At 36.5% G+C, this 21,222-nt stretch overlaps 1 protein-coding gene across 1 annotated transcript; it reads right to left on the bottom strand.

Moving 5' to 3' along the window:
* Window positions 1-595: 595 nt before the first annotated feature.
* Window positions 596-3,213, bottom strand: LOC149260396 (L-gulonolactone oxidase 3-like). The gene is made up of 3 exons (XM_089420613.1): window positions 2,122-3,213; window positions 1,790-2,045; window positions 596-1,694 (listed from the first exon to the last, which is right to left on the bottom strand). Exons 1-3 carry the CDS (start codon window positions 2,809-2,811, stop codon window positions 868-870), a joined length of 1,773 nt encoding a protein of 590 aa, XP_089276739.1. The 5' UTR covers window positions 2,812-3,213; the 3' UTR covers window positions 596-867.
* Between the last annotated feature and the right edge of the window lie 18,009 nt (window positions 3,214-21,222).

Raw genomic sequence — 21,222 nt, forward strand, 5'->3', positions numbered from 1 at the left:
AAAAAACCTTCTCCAAAATTAATGCCCCTTTAAAATTTGAATATCTTAAAATATAAATTGTTAAATTATTGAAAAAAAAAGAAACTAATTAAGCCAAGCATGATTCCTTGGACATATGTTGCGTTCTATGTTAATACACATTTTGTGACAAAAAACTGCCTGTATGCAACCCATGTATGCAACCCATATACACAGAGCAATGTTAATGCACAACTAGACACAAGTCATGAATTCTCGCGAAAACAATGTTAATGCACAATTAGATACAAGCCATGAATTCTTTTATAATATTTACAACTATACCAAAATATTATTAGCAAAAAATAAATCTATAATTGGAAGATATAAATGCTTTGTAGTCCCAATTACATGTTTGGTCATGATTTTCTAATCTAGTTGAATGCATAAGTTGTTGTGAATCTTTATTTTTTTTATATTGGTTGTGAATCAGGAAAGTTGTTGTGAATCTTTATTTTTTTATATTGGTTGTGAATCAGGACAACAAGGACAAAGTGAAAGGTTATCTTAATATTTGAGGGAATATCCGGATGTTGGTAAAGAATTTCATGCAGCCAAGTCCTTAAAATATTGTTTTTATCATTTAAATATTTTACCATTAAATATAGGAATGGGCCAAAAGTCGTAAGTACAACAAAGACTCGCAAAATTATGATCTTCTGTGGAAGTTGTGGAAATTGTCCATCCCTTCTTTTGATGGTTCATCCAAATGCACTGCTAGTGTGTGGGTTCAAAATTTAGACATTTCCAAATCAACCCTCTATATTGGAAATAGAGACCATAAAATGTTCTACGCTGCATTTGGAGGGAGATCTCTTGCAACACAGATGTATTAAGTCTCATTGTTAATCAATTGGGGGTATATCTTTCCTGGTATCGGCAGACTCTAGCTTCTGAGTACACTTTGCCGGCCAGACACAAGTAGCCTTCACTGGGAGCACAGTGCCTGTCTTCATCGCAAATGCACATTCCTTCCAGCGCACAACCATCCGCTTTCGCTCCCATTGATCCACCTTGCAATAATATTTTATTCGACCAGTCGCTAGAAAACAGTCCATCGGGATCGTTTTTCTTCATAACATGTAAGAATTTCCCAAGGTTGGGGTACTTCGCTCCGGCGCCTAGAAAAGCGAGGTTTCTGTTCTTGGCCCAGTGAGGGACGGCCCCGTGCTTGAAGAAAGCCATCTGCTCAATCTCCTCCCACACGTCCTCATTCAGCCTCGCCCTCGACCCGTTCTCCGCGCGGTAGTAATTGAAGTCGATGACCACTGAATCCTGGGCCTGCCCGACATACGCAGTGGAGCCCTTGAGGAAGCGTATCAGAAAACCATTGTAAAGGTCCACCCCACACAAACGGTCGGGCTCCATGTCCCGCAGCTTCTTCACGTCTGAAATAAAGGGTTTGATTGTCGAAACCCTGAAAATTGCGGTGGTCTCGTAGAAGAATAAGCCCTTGAATCTGGGATCCCAAGGACAGGCGACCAGCAGTTCGGCGGGGGGAGATTTATAGCACGACCCAGATGTCTGCATCCGATTTTGAAAACCCACCACCGGATATCCCGTGAAGGCAAATTCATTGTTCTTTAAACCGTTGGCCAAACCCATCTTGGAATCGACGATGAGTTTGGCCTCCTTGCACTTTCCTAGGGTATCTTTCTTATTTTCTAGCGAATTTTCTGCAACAAATCAGGCAATAAGTAATTTGTAATTGCAATCAGATTTGTTTTGCTTGATCAGTACTGAAACAAGAAAAAACATTCGAAGGAATTACCCGTTGCTCTCACGACTGCGCTAACGGCAGTGAGAGTGCTTTGAAAACCTATGAAATCGTTGAAGCCGTTCCCGGGGGTGGTGACCGGGACGCGATTGTCGATTCTGTGGACGACTCGACGCTGCGATGAATACCATGTCAGGTCTCCGAATTCGTTGGTTGCTGCAAAAGGCAGGATCTCATCTTCAAGATCGATGTCGTCCTTCACCACGTTGGTTACATTGCGTTTGAATTGAGACTCCAATGCCAATGTCACCTGTATATATGTTAATGCCATTTATCAATTAACACATTACATACACTACGGGGACGGATTCGATCTCAGAACCTACCTTTGATATGACGCCCAGGACTCCGAGAGAGACCTTGGCCGCATTGAGATCGGGATCTTCTTGGCTGAGTGTAATGACCTTCGCATACCCTTCCCCTTGAGAAGCGGGAACCACTAAACGCATCGATACCACGTAGTCGTGCACGGCTCCTCCCCTGCGCCAGAGAGAGCTCCCATGAGACCCCGTGCTCAACAGCCCGCCCAAGCTGATGCCCTCCCAATAGGGCGCTGCCACCAGAGCCAAACCCGACGCAGCCACCTCATCCACGAGTTCTCTGAGCCCAACACCGCTGTCTGCAGTGACGGTCATCGAGGCCTTATCCACTGTTATCTTATTCTTGTAATTTAGGGTGCTAATCAGAAGCCCGGTACCATCTCCCGATCCTGGACAGGCGAACTTGGGAATTGTATGTGAAAATCCGGTGACGACCTTCATCTTCAGTTTCTTCCTGGCACCGTCGGCCACCACATGTAGAATCTCGTCTTCTGTGGCAGGATAGACGACCATGGCGGCTCTGCAGGGAATCCTGTCGGGCCAGGTGCCATAAGCATTCGAAATAGTGCAGGAGTCAGAATTGTTGCAGGTAACCGGTGGCTGGGGCGGAGCGCAGGTGCACAGAAGAGGAAAGCCAAACCAAAGGCATGAACAGAGAAGAATACTGAACGAGTATTGTAAATTCAGAGCCTCCATGACATCGATGGAGAGAGAATAATAGAGCACTGAGTGAAAAGTGGTGGAGCATTAGCAGCATTACAAAGGCAATGACGGATGTAAATTCAGAGCCTCCATGGCATCGATGGAGAGAGAATAATAGAGCACTGAGTGAAAAGTGGTGGAGCATTAGCAGCATTACAAAGAATGACGGTATGGATAAATTATGGGGACGCAATACCCTCATACGTTACCACGCAAGTTCAAGTGGCACGCTAAATTTCAAACTCTTCCCATAATTGTGATAAAGCTTTGTGGCAATTCAGTGGTGGAGCATTAGCAGCATTACAAAGAATGACGGTATGGATAAATTATGGGGACGCAATACCCTCATACGTTACCACGCAAGTTCAAGTGGCACGCTAAATTTCAAACTCTTCCCATAATTGTGATAAAGCTTTGTGGCCAGGAATTGCAGATGCACTTATATCCCAATCATTTTGTATTAATGGCTAAATCGGTCCGGAATTGCAGATGCAATTATGTCTTCAGCATTTTTGTAAAGGAGTGGGGTAAGTCAATACTGGCAAGATCAAAGTAATAACTTTCTCAAATAAAAAGACGAAGAGTCAGTATGTATTTTTCTTTGAAAGTGATATTCTTGAAGAAGTAAAGGAATACAAGTACTTTGGGATTGATTTCAACAAGAAGTTTAATTGAGAGCACTGCAGAAAGAAAAGAATTTTAGGAGGGTGGAAAGCATTATATCCTCTTCAAAACATATGTAGGGAGGATTGGAAAACAATTAAAGTGTTTTTTGGGCTCCTAGTTTGTCCACTGATATTATATGGGTGTGACTTATGGGCTAGCAGAATCCCCGTCTCAAAATGGAAGCAAATTGAGAAAATCCAAAAACGCTCGATCATGAGCAAGTTTAAAATAAAAAAATTCAGTTTCTAAGCAATTGCTATGGTGCGTCACATAAAGTATCTTCAAAGAATTGAGCAAATGGGAGAAAGTAGATGGCCTAAAGTTATCTTCAATGAAAGAATGAGTGAAAGAAAGAAATCATGGATGAAACAAAACAACAAATGGATGCAAAAATGGAATATTTACATCAATGCATGGCTCACAAATAGCAGGGATTTGAAGAGTTATGTTATGGAGAAGTTTAATAAGTATATATGGGGAAATAGTTGGGTAGAAAGAAGAAGTACTATGTTAAAAAATTCAACCCTACATGGGATCTCCAACAAAAATAGTACATTGGAGCTAGTGATCCATGGAGAGCAAAGATTCTTATTGCTCAATTAAAAACTAACTCGCATCGATTATAGTGCGAAAAAGGTTAGTGAAATAGACCTAAAGAAGCTTTAGAAGAGCGGGTGTGTACTTTTTGCACTTCTACGACAGTGGAATCGGAAAAACATTTCATTTTGGAATATGATGCTTTCAAAGACAAGATAGTTACAACAACATGTTAACTTCGGTTCCTTGGCATTATCTTTTCAGTGAAGGGGCTATTAGAAAGTTAGGTCAGCTCATCATTAATTTGACTAACAAAAAGATTGAATTACAAAAGGAAAAATGCAAAGAAGCATGTTAACTTCGGTTGCTTGGCATTATCTTTTCAGTGAAGGGACTATTAGAAAGTTAGGTCAACTCATCATTAATTTGAATAATAAAAAGATTGAATTGCATAAGGCAAAAAACAAAAAGGCTAATGGTTCCATAGACTATAATTAATCTCGTGAACCTTAAAATTTCATTCATTCATTCATAATACCTGACACATTGACTACCCAATTTTCAATAATACGCAAAGTGCCCGATTGCAGGTTTGGAAACCTGCTTACATGGCTTCCCAGACCCGTCTTTCAGTTTCCATGTAGACCGACACTTGTGTTAAATACCAGAACTAATTATTGGGATATATATATATATATATATATTGAAACTTATCATGTTATGTGGGCGAATGTTATCCACGTGGCAGACCCATGGCATGCATACATGGAATATGCAGCAGCCAAGGTAAGCCTTTGTATAGGGTCCTGTTACCATGGTCATTTGGATATTCGTGGACCATTTTATAGGGGTTGTTTTTAGTGTGACTTTTTGAAAGCTTTTCCGATGGATTTCCTGTATTTTTTTCTAGTTTAATTTCTCTAAAATCCCGCCGGAATTCATTGAAATCACAAGATTGATGGGTAAATCCTGCACAATAAAAGTGCCCTAGAGGTTTTTAATATTGCTAAATCCATATATGTCAAAAAATTATTTTAAATAAAACAAATCAAAATTTCACCTCAATTTTTTCCACCAAATCTGATACCAAAAACTCCAAAAAATCCCTTTATATACGGACTCCTTTGTATATCCAGCCTACGACTTGAAATTAGAATTTTGAATGCCCCACACAACGCTCACCTTGAATACTCTCGAGACCGTCCTTGCTGTTTGTTTATTCAATTATCCTAGCTCAAAACAGACACTAAATGAAGAAAGGTCTTTTTCAGGCAATTGTAAATTAATATTCCAAACAATAATTCGCGAAATTTGTTTTTTCGTTTTGCTGCATTACAGGGAATGGTTAATCCTGGTCGTGTTTTTTTGGAAAATATATTTGAAACATTAAATTACTATTATTTTCTTTTTCCAGCTATCGGCAGATGGTTAATCCTAGTCACTGTAAGAACCATATCAATATTTGAATTAATGTTGGAAGAGTGGATGGTTGCAAAGCATCAACTTAAAGCATAAATTTATAAATAATCTTTTTTATTTACAAATTGCTTTAATGTTTATGTTAGTAAAAATTAATAAATTAAATTGCATAGCATTTGTGTTTTAAGCAAGCAAGCATTAGGAAAGTAAGTATTTGTGTTTTTTAATTACTTCTCATGTGTGAGATTAAATGAAAGTAAATATTTGTGTGTTTTTTATTACTTTTTATGTGTAAAATTAAATGAGAAAGCTATAAATAGTAAGTGAATGAATTAATATAGTTTTTTTTTCACTTTAGATGACGGTAAGTGTTAAAAGTTTTTTTCAGAGAGAAAATCAAGATATATTATATTCAGAAAATATAATGAGCATGTACATATAGAACCAATACACATAAGCCTTCTGTTACAGGCCTGTAACATGAACCATGAGAGGTTATCCAGGAAAAAACAAAATAGCTGAGAAAATATGTCTCCAAAATGATATGAAAAAGGTTCCGCATGGTGCAGCAATTGACATATAAGAAGAAAAGATAGATCCAGATAACTGGAAACATAAAGAGCGGGTCCAAAATTATTCAAGCCTGTTGAAGCATAGCAGATATAACAACCAGCGTAGACGCAATAGGAGACTTGGAATCCTGGAAGATGCAGGCATTCCTCCACTTCCAGAGACACCAGCACGTGATGATAAAAAGAGATCTCCATTCTGGACGCTGTGCACTCCACCACATAAACCCCTCCTGTACAGAAGAGAAAACAATGTGAGGAAATCCATGAGAAACGGAAAGATCATACCATATTTGCGCCGAAGCTGGGCAGTGGAAGAACATGTGGGCATTGGTTTCTGAAGCCTGGCAGCACATGACACATCGGCCTGGACCAGCCCATCCTTTTCGCTGGAGCACCTCCCATGTGAGGTTCCGGTTGGAAAACAGCAACCATGAAAATAATATTGCCTTGAGCGGGCCTGTGGTTTTCCAAAATTTCACTGGGAAAAAAGGAGAGGGACATGACTGAAGGTTCTCCAATGCGACTTCATATAAGTCTTTGACGCGGACTGGCTGTGATGAAGAGGACGCTGACCATACCAATGTATCTTTGGGCCCAGACTTTTTAATACCCTTTTCATTGAAATATTTGACCGCCGCATCCCAGTTTTGTCGCATAGAGAGAGGGAGACGGAGGACTTCTGCATTCATCCATATTGGCGTGGTAGAGGACCAAGATTGAATCAGAGAATTCCATGTAAAGTGACCTCTAGTTTGCAGAAAAGATATTAGAGCAGGAGAGAGCACTTTTTCCAAGCCAAGAACCGTGGAGTCAAGCCCGATTAGTATGCTGGAACCAGTTGATATGCGCCATCGTAAAAAGAGAAAAAAGAGGTCCTGTACCTTCCTAAATCCGCGCCAGATGGATGATCCTCTTCCCGAGCCCAGAGATCTCATCCTGTACCAGTAAACTAAAGGCTTACCTTTTAAGTATTTTTGATTAATAATAGAACTCCATTTGCCTTCTCCACTAATGCCTTTATGAATGGAGTTACAGAGGAGGGCCTTTCCAAAAGACCGCATGTGTAAGAGACCCCAGCCGCCAGATTTCTTCGGCCGAGAGATAGCTTCCATCTTTACTAGGTGGATCTTGGATCCATGTGAACGCCCACTCCATAGGAACTTTGCAGATATTGAAATCATTTTCCTGACAGTAGAAGCGGGCAAATAATACAGATGAGCCCAGTAGACCGCGAGTTGTGAAAGAACAGATTTAACCAGTATAAGTCTGCCTCCCAAGGATAAAAATCTCATCTCCCATCTCGAAATTTTGTTATAAAACCGATCGATCAGCCAAGACCAGTCCTGAATGCGGTTCCCTTTAGGCTTGAGAAAGAAGCCCAAGTATTTGAAGCCATCTTTAATTGAAGCAAAATTTATACCAAATAAATCTGCTATCCATAGCGTTAATTCCATATTAGAATCGTTGTGATACAGAAATGATTTGGATCTATTGATGATCAGGCCCGTTGCAGCTTGAAATTTCTGAAAGATACCGTGTAAGCATAACCAGCTGGATTTAGAGAGCATGGCAAATAATAGGATGTCATCAACAAATAGATTGTGAGAGAGATAGATATTTTTGCATATCTTGATCGGGGCACAACGTTGATCGGCAACCGCTTTGTTAATCTGTGAGCTGAGAGTGTCCATAACCAGGATGAAGAGAAGAGGGGAGAGAGGACAGCCTTGGCGCTTGAAAGGTTAAGTATAGGATAAACTTATTTTGTTGGTGTTCAACTGACCATTCAACCAATCATAAAAGTACTTTGGTAAATTGTTTTATTAAATTACAAATTTTTAATTATTATATTTTTTAATTTACAATATTTGGTAAAAAAACATAATTTTATTAAATTATAAAATTTTAACTAAAGAAAATATAATATTATTTTTTTAACTTGCAATATTTCTGTAAAAAAACATAATTTTATAAGATTACTAATTGTGAATTAAAAATTTAAGATTAAAATTTTATTATTATTATAATTATATTATTTTTAATTTTTACATAGTATATTAATTTTATTTATTTTACACATCAATTTTTTTTCCATCTATAATAATAATAATTAAATTATAATATCTAATTTTTTTAATATTTTAAAAATTAAAATTAAAATTTGTGATTTCAAAATTTTTTGTTAGATTTTGGGCAAATTCAACCGAAAAAACTCCAAAACTTATAACAACCAGACTACAAGTTTATGATTTAACTAATTTTTATGTTTTTTTTAATCTTTAGCAATGTGAGATGTATTTTGAGATAAGCATTTTGATATCTATAAAGGTTTATATGATTGGGCCATTATATATATATATAAAGAAACGATAGGAATATGTTTTAAAAAAGCTAATTAGGCCAAAACATTTTCCAATCTTCTCTTGAGGTTAGAAATTGAGCACAGGGCTCAATCCAAACCCTCAAACAAATTCTCCGTGACACAAAAATTTCAAACCTTTTTCAACTAAAAATTCTCCAAAATACTCCCAATATCTAGATATATTTACATTCCAGTATTCACTACTTTTATTTTGACATAGTCTAACTTTTTGTTTCCCTTGGCAATATTATTTTTCCTTTCTTCCCAACTTGAGTAAAACCCGTGTTTTATTTTGACTTAGTCTAATTTTTTGTTTCCCTTGGCAATATTATTTTTCCTTTCTTCCCAACTTGAGTCCAAACTTGAGTAAAACCCGTGTTTTATTTTGACTTAGTCTAATTTTTCGTTTCCCTTGTCACTATTCTTTTTCCTTTCTTCCCACCTTGAGTGAAGCCCGTGTTTTCTTGTATTTCCGACATATCATTCTTTACCAAGTGAAATTTAGATTCTTCTATTTCCTACATATCATTCTTTGGCAAGTGAAATTTAGATTCTTCCTCATCTACCCAAGAAGATGTTTTTTTAACAATTCAGGAGGGGATCCATTTCCCACAAGGGTTTGTTACTTTTCTACTTTTGCTAAGTGGAGAGGATCCTCATTGGCATTCGATATTTCCTACTTGGTTTTTGTTGCCGCTGATGCAATTTCTTTGGTCCTATCTGCTTCCTTCTTTTTTTCTCATTCTTTCTTATAGTGAAGCACTTCATCTTTAAATACCATATAGTGAATACCCTGAGCTCCTTCCCATCATTTGGGCCTTTGGGTTTTTTCGGGTCTTTGCTATTAGTAAACACTTGGGTAATTTTTAATTATGTTCATCGTTTCATAGCATGCTCTACACGTGAAGTAAATATTATCATAGTCAAGGGTTTGATCCTTTGATCCGTCAAATTAATCTCCACAAGAAAACTTATGTTGAAGTCCATCTCCACACATATTCAAGCATAAGTAGTCTTAATTTTTTTTTTGTTGGAGTCTAGGGTTGCATGAAGAGACCAACACCACCCCAAAACCACTGTCCAACTTCTCAAATGGCCTTCTTGTCCTCTATATTATCAAAAACTACAATGAAAAATGGCTATGCCAAAAGGAAAATATTTAATTCATCTGTCAAAAAAGACTTCCATCTATGAGAGATCTATTTGTGTAGATTAATCAACTGATATACGAAACCATTGGACCTACAAATCAAACCTTGCTTCAATTTTTTTCGCCACTTATAGCTTCCTCATCCACATGAATATTGAGGGAAAGTATTTCTCGAACCACCGGAAGACCAGAACCAAATTTCAATATGGAAGGGTAGGGAACCAAGGAAAAGCTTGCTAGTTCGACAACTATACTTAAAAAAATATATTTTTTTGTTGAATTTCTGGAATTTACCATTACATAAGAGATCTGCAAAATATTCATGCAAACTAAACATAGAATGGTTGGTCTGGACAAAACCCTAGCTTCCACAAAGGTTTGCAAAACTCTGTCCATCTCCTATCAAAATCTCTAATTATACTATCTTTTTATTAGTATATTTTTTTATAAATTTTTTTAACAAATTATTAGATTATATATATATAAAGAGAGATTAATTACTATTAAAATGTAATAAATGTTTTTAATTAGATACATTAATTATAATTTAAAATAATTTCATTTTATTTATTTTTATAAAATAAAATGAGAATAGTATTTTAGTTATCTTATAATTTAAAATGAATTATTACAATAAATTAATGGAGTAAAAACATATGAATTTAAGCAAATATATTTAACCTAAGTTTATAAATTATTTTTATAAAGTTTATTTAATTAAAGAAATACTTCATAAATTAAAATGTTAATATGGATTATAATTTGATACAAATTATTTTAGAGTTTAAATTAAATTACTTATTAAGTTAATTGGGTGGAAAAATATAAAGTCAAATAAATATATTTAATTTAAATTTGTAAATATTTATATGAATTATTATTTTTTATTTATTTAACTTTTATAAATATTTTTTAAATTAAATTTAAATTTATAAATAATTTAAATCAATTTATACAAACCATATTCATATTTATTATAAACTAATTTTTTTTTTTTTTTATTTTTGCATATTTATATTTTATTAAAATTTTATATATTTTTAAATAAAATTCTAACCTTTCTGTAAATGGTTAAGTTATTTTTTTTTAAATAAATATTTTACACACTATTTTACACGTAACTCTATATTAAACATGGGTCATACATGTTGTATAGTTAGAGGTATATGAGTTGTTCAAATACATACCTGAACAATGATCTATATTTAAATGTTTATAAAATAATAAAATATAACATTATAATAGCTCAAGCGGCAAGGGCCGTGGAAATGAAGTCTCACCGAACCGGAAGTCTTGGTTTCAAATCTTGGGCTACCCTTCCCCCGTAGAGGGGTACATAATGGACATGTAAATCGGAGAGTCCCACCCCAGCTTACAAAAAAAAAGAAATGTTTTATTTAGAGTATGATTATTTATTTTAATAAAAAATATATTAAATTAAAATATCTCTTTTAATTTTAATTTTTAAAAATATATATTATATATGATATATTTTTTATTTTTTCAAATATAGTTAATGATATGTTTGTTTCGTTAGTTTGCCTAGTTGATGATCAAAATATGTAAAATTAATACACTAGTTAAAAAACCAAAATATAAAAAATATTACAATTATAATAATAAAAAAGTAGAGAGTAGTCTTTCGGATTAATCACATAGTAAGGATTGGGACGTTTCAAACCAAATAATTTGGTTCATCCTCACGACAAAGTGAGAAACCATACGATCTTAGAGAATAAATAGAGGGATGTCACGACTCCACCTCAGCAATAAAAAAAAAAAATTATTATTTTTACCATATACTTATCTATTCAGCATACATAACGCCACATCATCTCGTCTACTCAGCACCGCATCATGCCACAACATGAGTTTACCCGAGTGTAACTTTTCCGGTTATATGCGCTAGATGTAATACTCAGGTAACCAGAGTTATATTCCGGCGTTTTGGTTGTTGGTCTGCATTAAATTTACTGGCTAGTTGTTTGCTCCTAACAGAACACCTGGCTTGCTCCGTATACTCTTTCTGCTCAGCCATGTGAACAGGCATGGCATCGTACCCTTGTTCTCTGCGCTCCTTGGTTCCCGCTCTCTTTCAACGGTGCGGATCATCAGATCTGAATCCGAGGGCGGAGGCTTATCGGAGGGTTTTGGGTTCAATGTTAAGTCGTCCCGAGTCCTCATTCGACTCATTTGGTCTTGGCGCCGCTTCCAGATTTTGGCTTCGCCTCTCTGCGCACAGAGGTTCTCCCGTTAGCTATTCCACCGAGAACCTGTTCGGTGTTCAGGAGCTAATCAACCAGTTCTTCTGGAAATTGCTTATGCAGGTGATGGTATTCATTTGCAGACATTTTGCGCTATTTTCTTTTAACATATATACTCTCTTCCTCACAGGGTCACACAGATGAGTTCATGAATGTTAATGTATTTTGTTGTTTTCATATGTGTGAAGGAGGACGCTACAGACGAGAGGCCCTCTGCTATGGAGAATGGCAAAGTCTTCAGCACTCTGGCATCCCACGCCGCTCACCAGGTAGGCCTCCAAACCATGCGTGAATGTTTTCTGGGTGATGGTTAAGGGTTTTCGTGCTTGGCAGTTGCCGCTACAGGGTTTATACATACATATTTTTGCTTGCTTTCAGATTCCAGTGATTGGCAGGAGTGCCCAGGACAGGGTCCTTGGGGATTTTCTCAGAGGTTAACAAGGTTTATTATGCCCTCAGGCTTCAATGCCTTCGACCTGTCCCGTTTGGATTATAATGAAAGTAGTCAGTTCTTGTTGATTCGGGAAATGCCCACGGCAGTACCCAGTAGATTGGGTTCTTTTTTCCTCCTTCTGTGTCTCGAATATAATTTATTTGTTTGTATTAATGTAAGGGGTCTTGGAACTCGAAGTAGTGAATGACTACTTAACTCGGAACAGGGTCGAGATCTTACGGCCCCTCTCTGGTTATTTTCAGTATAATGGTATTGTTTGTTTCGAATCGCAACTCCTTGGATGTTGACATTTAACTCTGTATATGTAAGTTTTTGGTTCATGAGGAAAGTTTTTTTTAACAGGTTAAATCTTGCTATTGAGAGCCTTGGCTCCGGAACTTTGCAAGTCCGTCTTTCTGCAAGTTATTGCGTATTTAATTATATTACTGTCACTATGTTTTCGTAGCTCTATGGTTGTTCCTACTTGTTATGGCGGAACTGCCCATTGTTTCGGAATGTAAACATTCTGTTCTGTTTGCGATTATACATTTCTCGAACTTCTTAGAGTTTCTTAATGTTTGAAATATTTTGGTTACGATATAGGAAATGGTTGTTCATTTGTTTTCTATTGGTTCCCAGAATTTAAAGTTTCAATACAGCTGTCGTACTCTTTCATGTTGTAATTTATGAAAGTAATTTACAGTTTGCAGCCCCAACGTTGATTTATATGATGTTACAACTAGTGTTTAGTCTATGAGTTTCGAATTTCTCCCTTTTGTTATAAATGCAACTGAAAACTCAGGGTTGCTCGTCCCTTCACTGTCTTCCTGATAACCTCTGTCTAGCTGTATGCGTTTTTCATATGCTACTGTTTGCTCTTTCCAGAAAATAATCCCATACTTAGTCTGAATCCGTATGGTTCCACTATCTCTTAATTTATGATCATCTATTCTACGGCCGGTAGGGATTAACAGACCTGAAGAGTTCTCTTCTGGTTTTGGGGAAACACCGGACTAGAGCTTGCTACCTTACCCTCTGTTGCGGTTAACAAACTTATCCTTCATCGAAATTTACTTATTTGTTTTTTTTTTATATATGTATATAATAACACACTAATACACTACACAGTGGTGTTTGGTTTCTAAATTTCAAAGCACCGAGAACTGTAACAGGGCCAAACCCTTCTTGACAGTCATTTACTGGCACCTCTGTAATATTTATTTTAAAGCAAATAACATCACAGTATGCATAATAACGATAAGAAGATCGTGTAATCTTAATAAACACCACTGTTTTTCTACTATAATTTCGGTTACTGTAATTTTTCAGTTGACAATTAATACTATGGAAGCATATCAACTAATGAGACTGATTTCACCAGAAGCTTTTACTTACCTGGTCCGCCTGAGTTTGTAGATGCGCTACAGAATTTCACCTGTAACCTTTGCTTTCTCTTGACCACCCAACCATGAGATCCGTCGTCAGGACTGGAATCTCCCCCCGAGCTATCTTGCAGGCCCACAACCCTCAACAAGACGCACACAACTTGTGCCTGGCTATCTGGTCCTTACCAGACTTAGCCAATTCCTTTTCCTCTCTTTTTCCTGCCTGTCCTTACAGCGCAGATTTTTGCCTCCCCCTTCCCCTTTTCTCTGGAAGCCTTTCCAGTTAGGGAAGGTAGTTTGAGTGCAGTTTCAACAACTGTTTTCTTTTCCAACTTCCCTCTCAGAAGTTGCTAGCATTTCAAGAAGTATTTCCTACTTAATATATTTTAAAGCACATATTGATAAAATAAAAATACTATTAAATTTTAAAACAGTCTTCCAATGTCATACTTAATTCTGTCTTTTACCACAGTAAAAATTCAAATATTTACATTCTCCGGGGTCATCACATCTCCCCCTCCTGAGATTGGACATCGTCCCGATGTTTGATGTTCACAAACAACTCTGGGTAAGCTTTTTTTATGAGCTCTTCATCTTCCCAAGTGGCCTCATCAGGCCCATAGTGCTGCCACCCCAAGATTTATTTTTGAGGCTCCATCAAAACTGAGAATATGATCATCTTGCAACCTGATCAATTGTCTAAATTCCTAAAAAAGAAAGCAAAGGTGCCAATTTTTATGAGTTGATTTTATGTTTGAGGGGGTGGGAGTGGTGAAGGGAAGAATTGATCATACCATTTCTTCTCTTGCTTATCCAGTTGTTGGGTATGAGGTTGCTTGATCTTTTTCATTTGAAGATGTTCTGCCAATAGAGTCCTTGCCTTGATAGCCACTATGTCTAGAAGGGTAATTTTTATCTTGGAAGACTACTCCATTTTTTGCAATTCAAATTTTCCGATAGATTTATTTTGGGATAGCCATCCAAATTCTTTGAAGATCACTTTGTTTTTAAAAGAGAGAAATTTATGTTCCATTCATCAAATATCTGAGTGGTTGAACTTGGCATAATAACATTTCCTTTAAGTTTCTGAAGGAATAATTGCCATACCTACTTAGCAAAATCACAAAAAGAAAAACATATGAGTAATAATTTCTTCATGATTTTTACATAGAGGGAAAATTGATGACCCTTGGATTCCTCTTCTTTTTAGAGTTTCATATGTGAGAATTTTCCTGTGCATAAGAGTCCCATAGAAGATATTAATCTTGGGGATACCATCAAGATTTCAAATATTAGTCCAAAGCTTTAAAACAAGGGGGGCTTCCAGAGGGGAAGAGAAGGGCCTCATAACCTTGCTTAACTGTGTAGGAGGATTTTCCCTAGCCTTTAGTGTCGTTCTCCATAATGGAATTTTTCTTCGCTTTGGTTGCCCAATGGCGAAGCCTTAAGAGAGTTGACATTAGGGGAATTTTTCCAGCCTAAAATGGGCATCCTAAGGAAAATAATAAAATAATAGTTCGAATAATAAAATAAGAGATAATTTTTTAAAGAAAAAGAAAGGAAACTACTTTTTATTGTATTTTCGGCTTATTTCCTGATAAGCGTACTCAAACAATAAAGTATAGACACCAATTGAATGTGAAATTAAATTTCACATCCAACGATTACCCACTCTATATACTTTTGAGTAGAACCGCAATGAAAAAATGAAAATACATGAAAAAAGTGTATCGTAAAGGGTAGACACTCATTGGATGCAAAATTAAATTTCACATCCAACGAGTACCCACTCCGCATACTTATGAGTAGACCAACATAAAAATAAAAACAAAAATACACGAAAAAAACGTATGAACATGTTTTTTCATGTATTTTCAATTTTTTGCGATGCGGTTCTACTCATAAGTATGCATATTAGGTACACACTATACGTGGAATTTAATTATGCATCCAACAGGTGTCTACACTTGACATTTGAGTAAGCATATCAGGAGATAACCAAAAAATAAAATTGATAAAAGTAGTTTTCTTCTTTTCCCTCTAAAATATTTACACTTGGGAATGACATCATCATATTGAATCCGATTCATTCTTTTAAAGTTAATTTTGTTAGTATATTTTCTTAGGCCTACTTTTTACCTCAAAATACATATTTTATTTTGAGGCTTATTTTTTGATCTCAAAATTCCCCTAATAACAATTGACCAGAGGGGATTATTGTTAATTTTATCCAACCAATAATTAATATTCTTGCCATTTCCACGAATCCAAGAAATCTTTGAATTAATCAAGGGAACTATCATCGCTGTCAATTTCCAAATTGGGGAATCTCTTCACTACCATGAGAGATGGGGAAGGTTGGAAATTTTTGACATGTTTGTGTATTTATGTTGTAGAACTTGTTTCCACCAACCGTTCTCTCTTGAGATGAATCTCCATAACAACTTTCCACCCAAATTATTCCATATTCATCAAGGAGGGGTCATTATTCCCAAACCTCCATGTTTTAGAGGGGCCTTAACTATGGACCAGTTGACTAAGTGAAATATTTTATTATTAGTTTTTCCTTCTCACCATAGAATTTTTTTGAGCTCTTTTGATCTTTCATTTCTAACTCCCACGAGCGCCAAAGAAGCAAAAAACTTGTATATAGGGAGAGAAAACAAGGTTTCCTTCAACAACACTAATATTCTTGTTGGATTGAGCCAATGAAATTCCCAAGCTGCAAATTTTTCTTTGAATCTTCCAATTAAAGGAATCCAAGATGAGGAAAAAAGCAGGAAAGGGTTGAGAGGAATTCCAAGATACTTAAAAGAAGCTTTCTCATCCAAGAGTGGAATTTGAATAATTCAACTAATTGTTATTGTTTTTGATCCCTTAGTATTCCAAGTGATTATCAAGCTCTTATGCTTATTTATCTGACCTCATGATGCATGCATGAAGAGATCCAATGTGGAGTTAAACATAGAATCAATTGTGTTGGAAGCTCCCACTATTAGCAATGTATTTTCTGCAAATTGAGTGTGGTTAACTAGTTTTATTACACATCCAAAGGAGATGCCTGACAAGTTCCCTATCCTTCTTTCAAATTCTAGCTTCCTGCTTAAAAAATCTACTACTAAGATATAAAGAAGAGGAGAAAGGAGGTTATCTTGACTAAAGCCTCTAGAACCTTGGAAGAACCTTGTTGATCTATCGTTTATGAGAGGAGAGATCCATGGGGAGCTCACACACACTGGGGTACATGAGATAAAGCGTTGATTGAAACTAAACCTTTGCTTCACTTTAAAGAGGAATTTATGACGAACCCTGACAAATGCATTGATCATATCAAGTTTGATTATCATTCCTTTATCTCCATTTCTTCTACTTGAGTGCATTTCCTTTTGAACAAGAACGATGTTGTCCACACTCTGTCTCTTTGAAACTAAACCCCCTTGATTTTTTGATATAATCTTTGGCATTATCACTTTTAGTTTTCTTCATAATTTTTTGGAGATAATCTTATAAGAGACATTACATAGATAAATTGGTATGAATCTTCCAAAGGAGGGGTTTACTTCTTTTGGAATCAGAGCCAAGAAGGTGGAGTTTCCCCCTCTCCCCATCTTTCTTTATTTAAGAACGTAAGACACAATATGCACCAAAGATGGTTTTATGATGTTCCAATAGACTTTATAGAATTGGGATAAAAACAAATCAGGGCTCAGAGCTTTTTCTAAATCTATGGATGAGATTTGACTCCCACATTTCTACCTCTGAAATCAAGACTAAAAGAAAATCATTCTCTTTATCAATGACTAAAGGTGGGATGAGTTCTAAAAGCGAAGAGGAAGTTTCTTCATCTAAATCCCCTACTTCCTAATAAAGTGACTCAAAATGTTTAATAGTAACTTCTTTAATACTAGTGAAAGACTCCAGTGTTTCCCCCTCTATTGTGTTATCTTTTTTATATTATTTTTTCTGTAGTCTATGTCTTGTATGTCTATCAAAGAAGTTAATGTATTTGTCCCCCGCTTTTAACCAAATGCTTTTTGACTTCAACTTCCAAATGTCTTTCTCTTTTCTTAATTCTTGCTCAATATTTTGAAAGATCCTTTTTTACTCAAATAACATCTCTAGTCCAATTCAAATTTCTCTGGGATTTCCTTTTGTTTCCTCTTTAGCGTTACAATATTCATCACAATCTTCTTATTTTTAGGCAGCCCAAGATTTTAAGGCTTCCTTAAATCTCTTTATTTTATGTTCCCAAATAAATGTTGGTGAGTCCTCTAACCAATTTCCCCAAGTTGAAGAAACTATTTCCAGAAAATCAAGCTCCTGAGCTCATATTGGAGAGTACTGGAAAGGTAGAGGCCCGAAGTTTTTGGTAGACTAAATTGTTAGATAAATGGGCTTGTGATCAGAGCCTACCCAAGGAAGAATATGGGAGAGGAAGGTTATCTCTTCTTCTAGCAAGTCACTTTTGATCATAAACTGTTCTAAATGGGCCATTATATTTCGAGGACCAAGCCACCTATTAGACTAGGCAAACTTTCCTTTAATTGGTTTCATATTAATGAGATCCAAAGCAGAAAATAAATGTTCCATTTTTTCTCAAAAAAATGTCGCAGACCATAGACGACCCCACTTTCTTTTCCCAGTTATGTAGCGTGGTGTTGTAGTGCCCAAAGAAATTACAATTTAAGTTCCAACTTGATCCCTGTATCACAATGAGTGATGACTAACATGCTAACTTTTCTAGATAGCAGTTGGGTATATAAATGTTGATAAAGTTCAACACTATTCTTGTCTAGAGATGAAGGAGACTCATAGCGAGCAAATGGCTAGCACTCTGAGAGTGGAGAAGCTGAAAGTGCAAAGTTGACTAGATCTCACAAATACCTCCAGAGACACCTACGAGCTTTCCGCTTTGGCCATGCAATTTTTAAATATGATTCTAGACCTGTGTACAGAAATTGACTGCTTTAATTTTGTCTCCTGTAGCATGCAAATTTGAACATTTTCAGACTTTATCAAGTTTCCTGGTGATTTCCATTTGTCACCGTTTCCCATCCCTCTGCAATTCTAAGAAATGATTTTCATCATTATTTTGAGAAAGAGAGCGTTGCTCCCCCGTGGGGAGGAGCTAAACCTCCTTGTCCTTTTGTGCCTCTCTTGTAACATCATTCAACTATGTTTTAGATCCCAACTCCTTTGTCCTTGTCAGCTTAATCTTCTCGTCATTCCTTTTTTTTTTCCTTCATGCTTTTCTTGTGGTTTTGCGGCTAGTTGTTTCCTTTATGGTTTCATCTTCCGACTGTTCTCTGGGATTTATTTCTTGAAGAACAAACCTCGATCCAAGGAAGGGAGGTCGAGGGGAGGAGATGGTTGGAGGGGAGGATTCCATGTTTAAGGAAGGAGAAATATGCAGAGCATCCCCGAGAGGGGTCATCGATGCGGAGGGCTTAGAGAACATTGGAGCGGCTAGGGAAGATGAAAGAGGTTTGAACCTGTTCAGAGAATGGAGGGAGTGAGGAGGAGGGTTGGCGTGATGGGGGCAAAGTGGGGAGAAGGAGGGGCTAAAGGGCGTTTTGAAATAGGGTCTTTCTTGCTTCTTCACGTACGAGGTTGTTGCCATTAAACTCCCTGTTCCATTGAAGTGTCCTCTTGGGTCAGCTTGTGGCATTTTTGTTGTTGTTGCAAAATAACAATATTCATGTCAAGATTTACATTTGAAAGGGATGGGATTGTAATCAACTTCTTGAATGAAGTTCCAATTATTTAGATTTAATTGTACCACTTTAGGGTTGTACTTGTTGTTTTAAGGTGTACAGGTATATAATCTTCAAGATGTCGGAGATGTTTGCAAGTAAAATTGACTTTATGAGCCTGATAAAGGAAGTTATGATGATAACCGTGATATTGTAAGAAGGAATGAATCCATGAAAGGTTCTCTGCTGTTATAGAAGAAGTGTTTGATTGTCCCAAGTTAAGAGGGAGCATGGTTAGAAGAAAAGAGTACATCTCCCCAATTAAGGAGGGCATATTATGGTCATGATGGATACCCTGAAGAAGAATTTAGAAAAATAAATAAAAATACTACAATGTATTAAGGACGTCTTAATGTTGTTGAAGAAATGAAAGAAGAAAAACTTTTAACTGGTTGCATATGAATAACTTGATATAAGTGGCATCAGGATGATTAAAGACCCCGAAGGTTTGCGTTTACTTGTATATGTATATTTGAAAGTTTATTGTTGATTAGGGTTTGTGTTTGAACAAGTAAATCTCTCCATAAAGAAGGATGAACACTTTGGAAGCATGCTGGGACAAATGAATATATTTAGTTTATTAGAGAGAGATGAAGCATCTAATGGGGAATGCTTAGGAGGACATCTGACCAGCTTATGTGTGTTTGATGTTTATATAGAAGCCTTGAGCCCCATAAAATATGTTCCACCACGGCAAGTTAAATGCCTGTACTCTTTTTATTCAAACAAAAGAAATAAAAACCCCTACCACAAAAAGGGACTGATAAATTACCTTAAATCAGGGGTCTCCATTTCTTGTCCACCCAAGTTGAGGGTGCCAAATACCCATAAGTTAAACAACGAGGCCTTCATATGTCGGTCTAAAGGCCATGCATCTGGACTCAGTTGCATGAACAACAACTTTTGGGATCTCATTTCTTGTCCACCCAAGTCGAGATTGCCAAATGCCCATAAATTAACCAACGAGGCCTTGATATGTCGGTTTAAAGGCCATGCGTATGGACTTAGTTGCATGAACAACAATTTTTGGGATCTCCTCAAGTGGTGGACAAACTTCGAAATGGATGGCTTAGTAGATTTTGTTTAGGCGGCTACAAGGGAAACCTACCAGCATGTATTTAAATATTGATATGCCGCTGCATGCAGTCAACCACCCTTTATTCAAATATTGAAATGCCCCCTTCTTAAATGGCGGGTGTGGCTCATTGTAGGGAGAAAAAAAATGAAAAACGGTACAAAATCGGCAGCAACGGAAACATCACAGAGACCTCTTAGAGTTGCAATCACCAACACACTGAGTGGTTATCTAGATTAAGTGCTCGTCTTTTGTCAAGTGCGACTTTCGTCCCTGTTTTGAACCGGTAATTACATATCTGTTGAAGAAATAAATAATAAGACGGTTTTTGGAATTTTGGTATTTGGAACCGATTTGCAAAAGTCTTATCCCTGTTTAGTTTCTGGAATATTCATATTCAATAAACTATGTAGGATTTCAAATTGACGAGATTATGTCATGAGAGATGATAATCTCATCAGTTTCTTCTCTTTTTTTCTAAATTTTAAGGTGGAGAAAAAGCGAAAACCAAATGAAATATAGTCTGTGAAAACTGGTATGTACTTGGATCATCTCCATTCTCTAATGTCCTCACTTTTTCCGCTGTCATATCGAATAGCTCCTCTTCAGCGAATTGGAGTGTGTCTGTGTCAGTGAGAACAGGGATGAGACTACTGTGAAGGATGGAGGAATCTTATTGCCTGACTTTGAAATCTCCGAGGAAGTCAAATATTGAATCATTGTTGTGGTGGACTCTGGCAGATGCTCTGTCAAGACAAAAATACCCGAAAATGGGTATTAAGATAAAAA

This window comes from Pinus tabuliformis, chromosome 6 (assembly GCF_031772625.1).
Source record: "Pinus tabuliformis cultivar Carrire ecotype Pingquan chromosome 6, CPIR1, whole genome shotgun sequence".
Classification (NCBI taxonomy): domain Eukaryota; kingdom Viridiplantae; phylum Streptophyta; class Pinopsida; order Pinales; family Pinaceae; genus Pinus; species Pinus tabuliformis.

Bases quoted from the DNA above. Each gene is read 5' to 3' on its own strand.
- LOC149260396 (XM_089420613.1), bottom strand. From the start codon at position 2,811: ATGGAGGCTCTGAATTTACAATACTCGTTCAGTATTCTTCTCTGTTCA. The intron at 2,046-2,121 runs GTAGGTTCTGAG...ACATATATACAG, and splicing joins TCCTGGGCGTCATATCAAAG to GTGACATTGGCATTGGAGTC. The intron at 1,695-1,789 runs GTAATTCCTTCG...GATTTGTTGCAG, and splicing joins CGCAGTCGTGAGAGCAACGG to AAAATTCGCTAGAAAATAAG.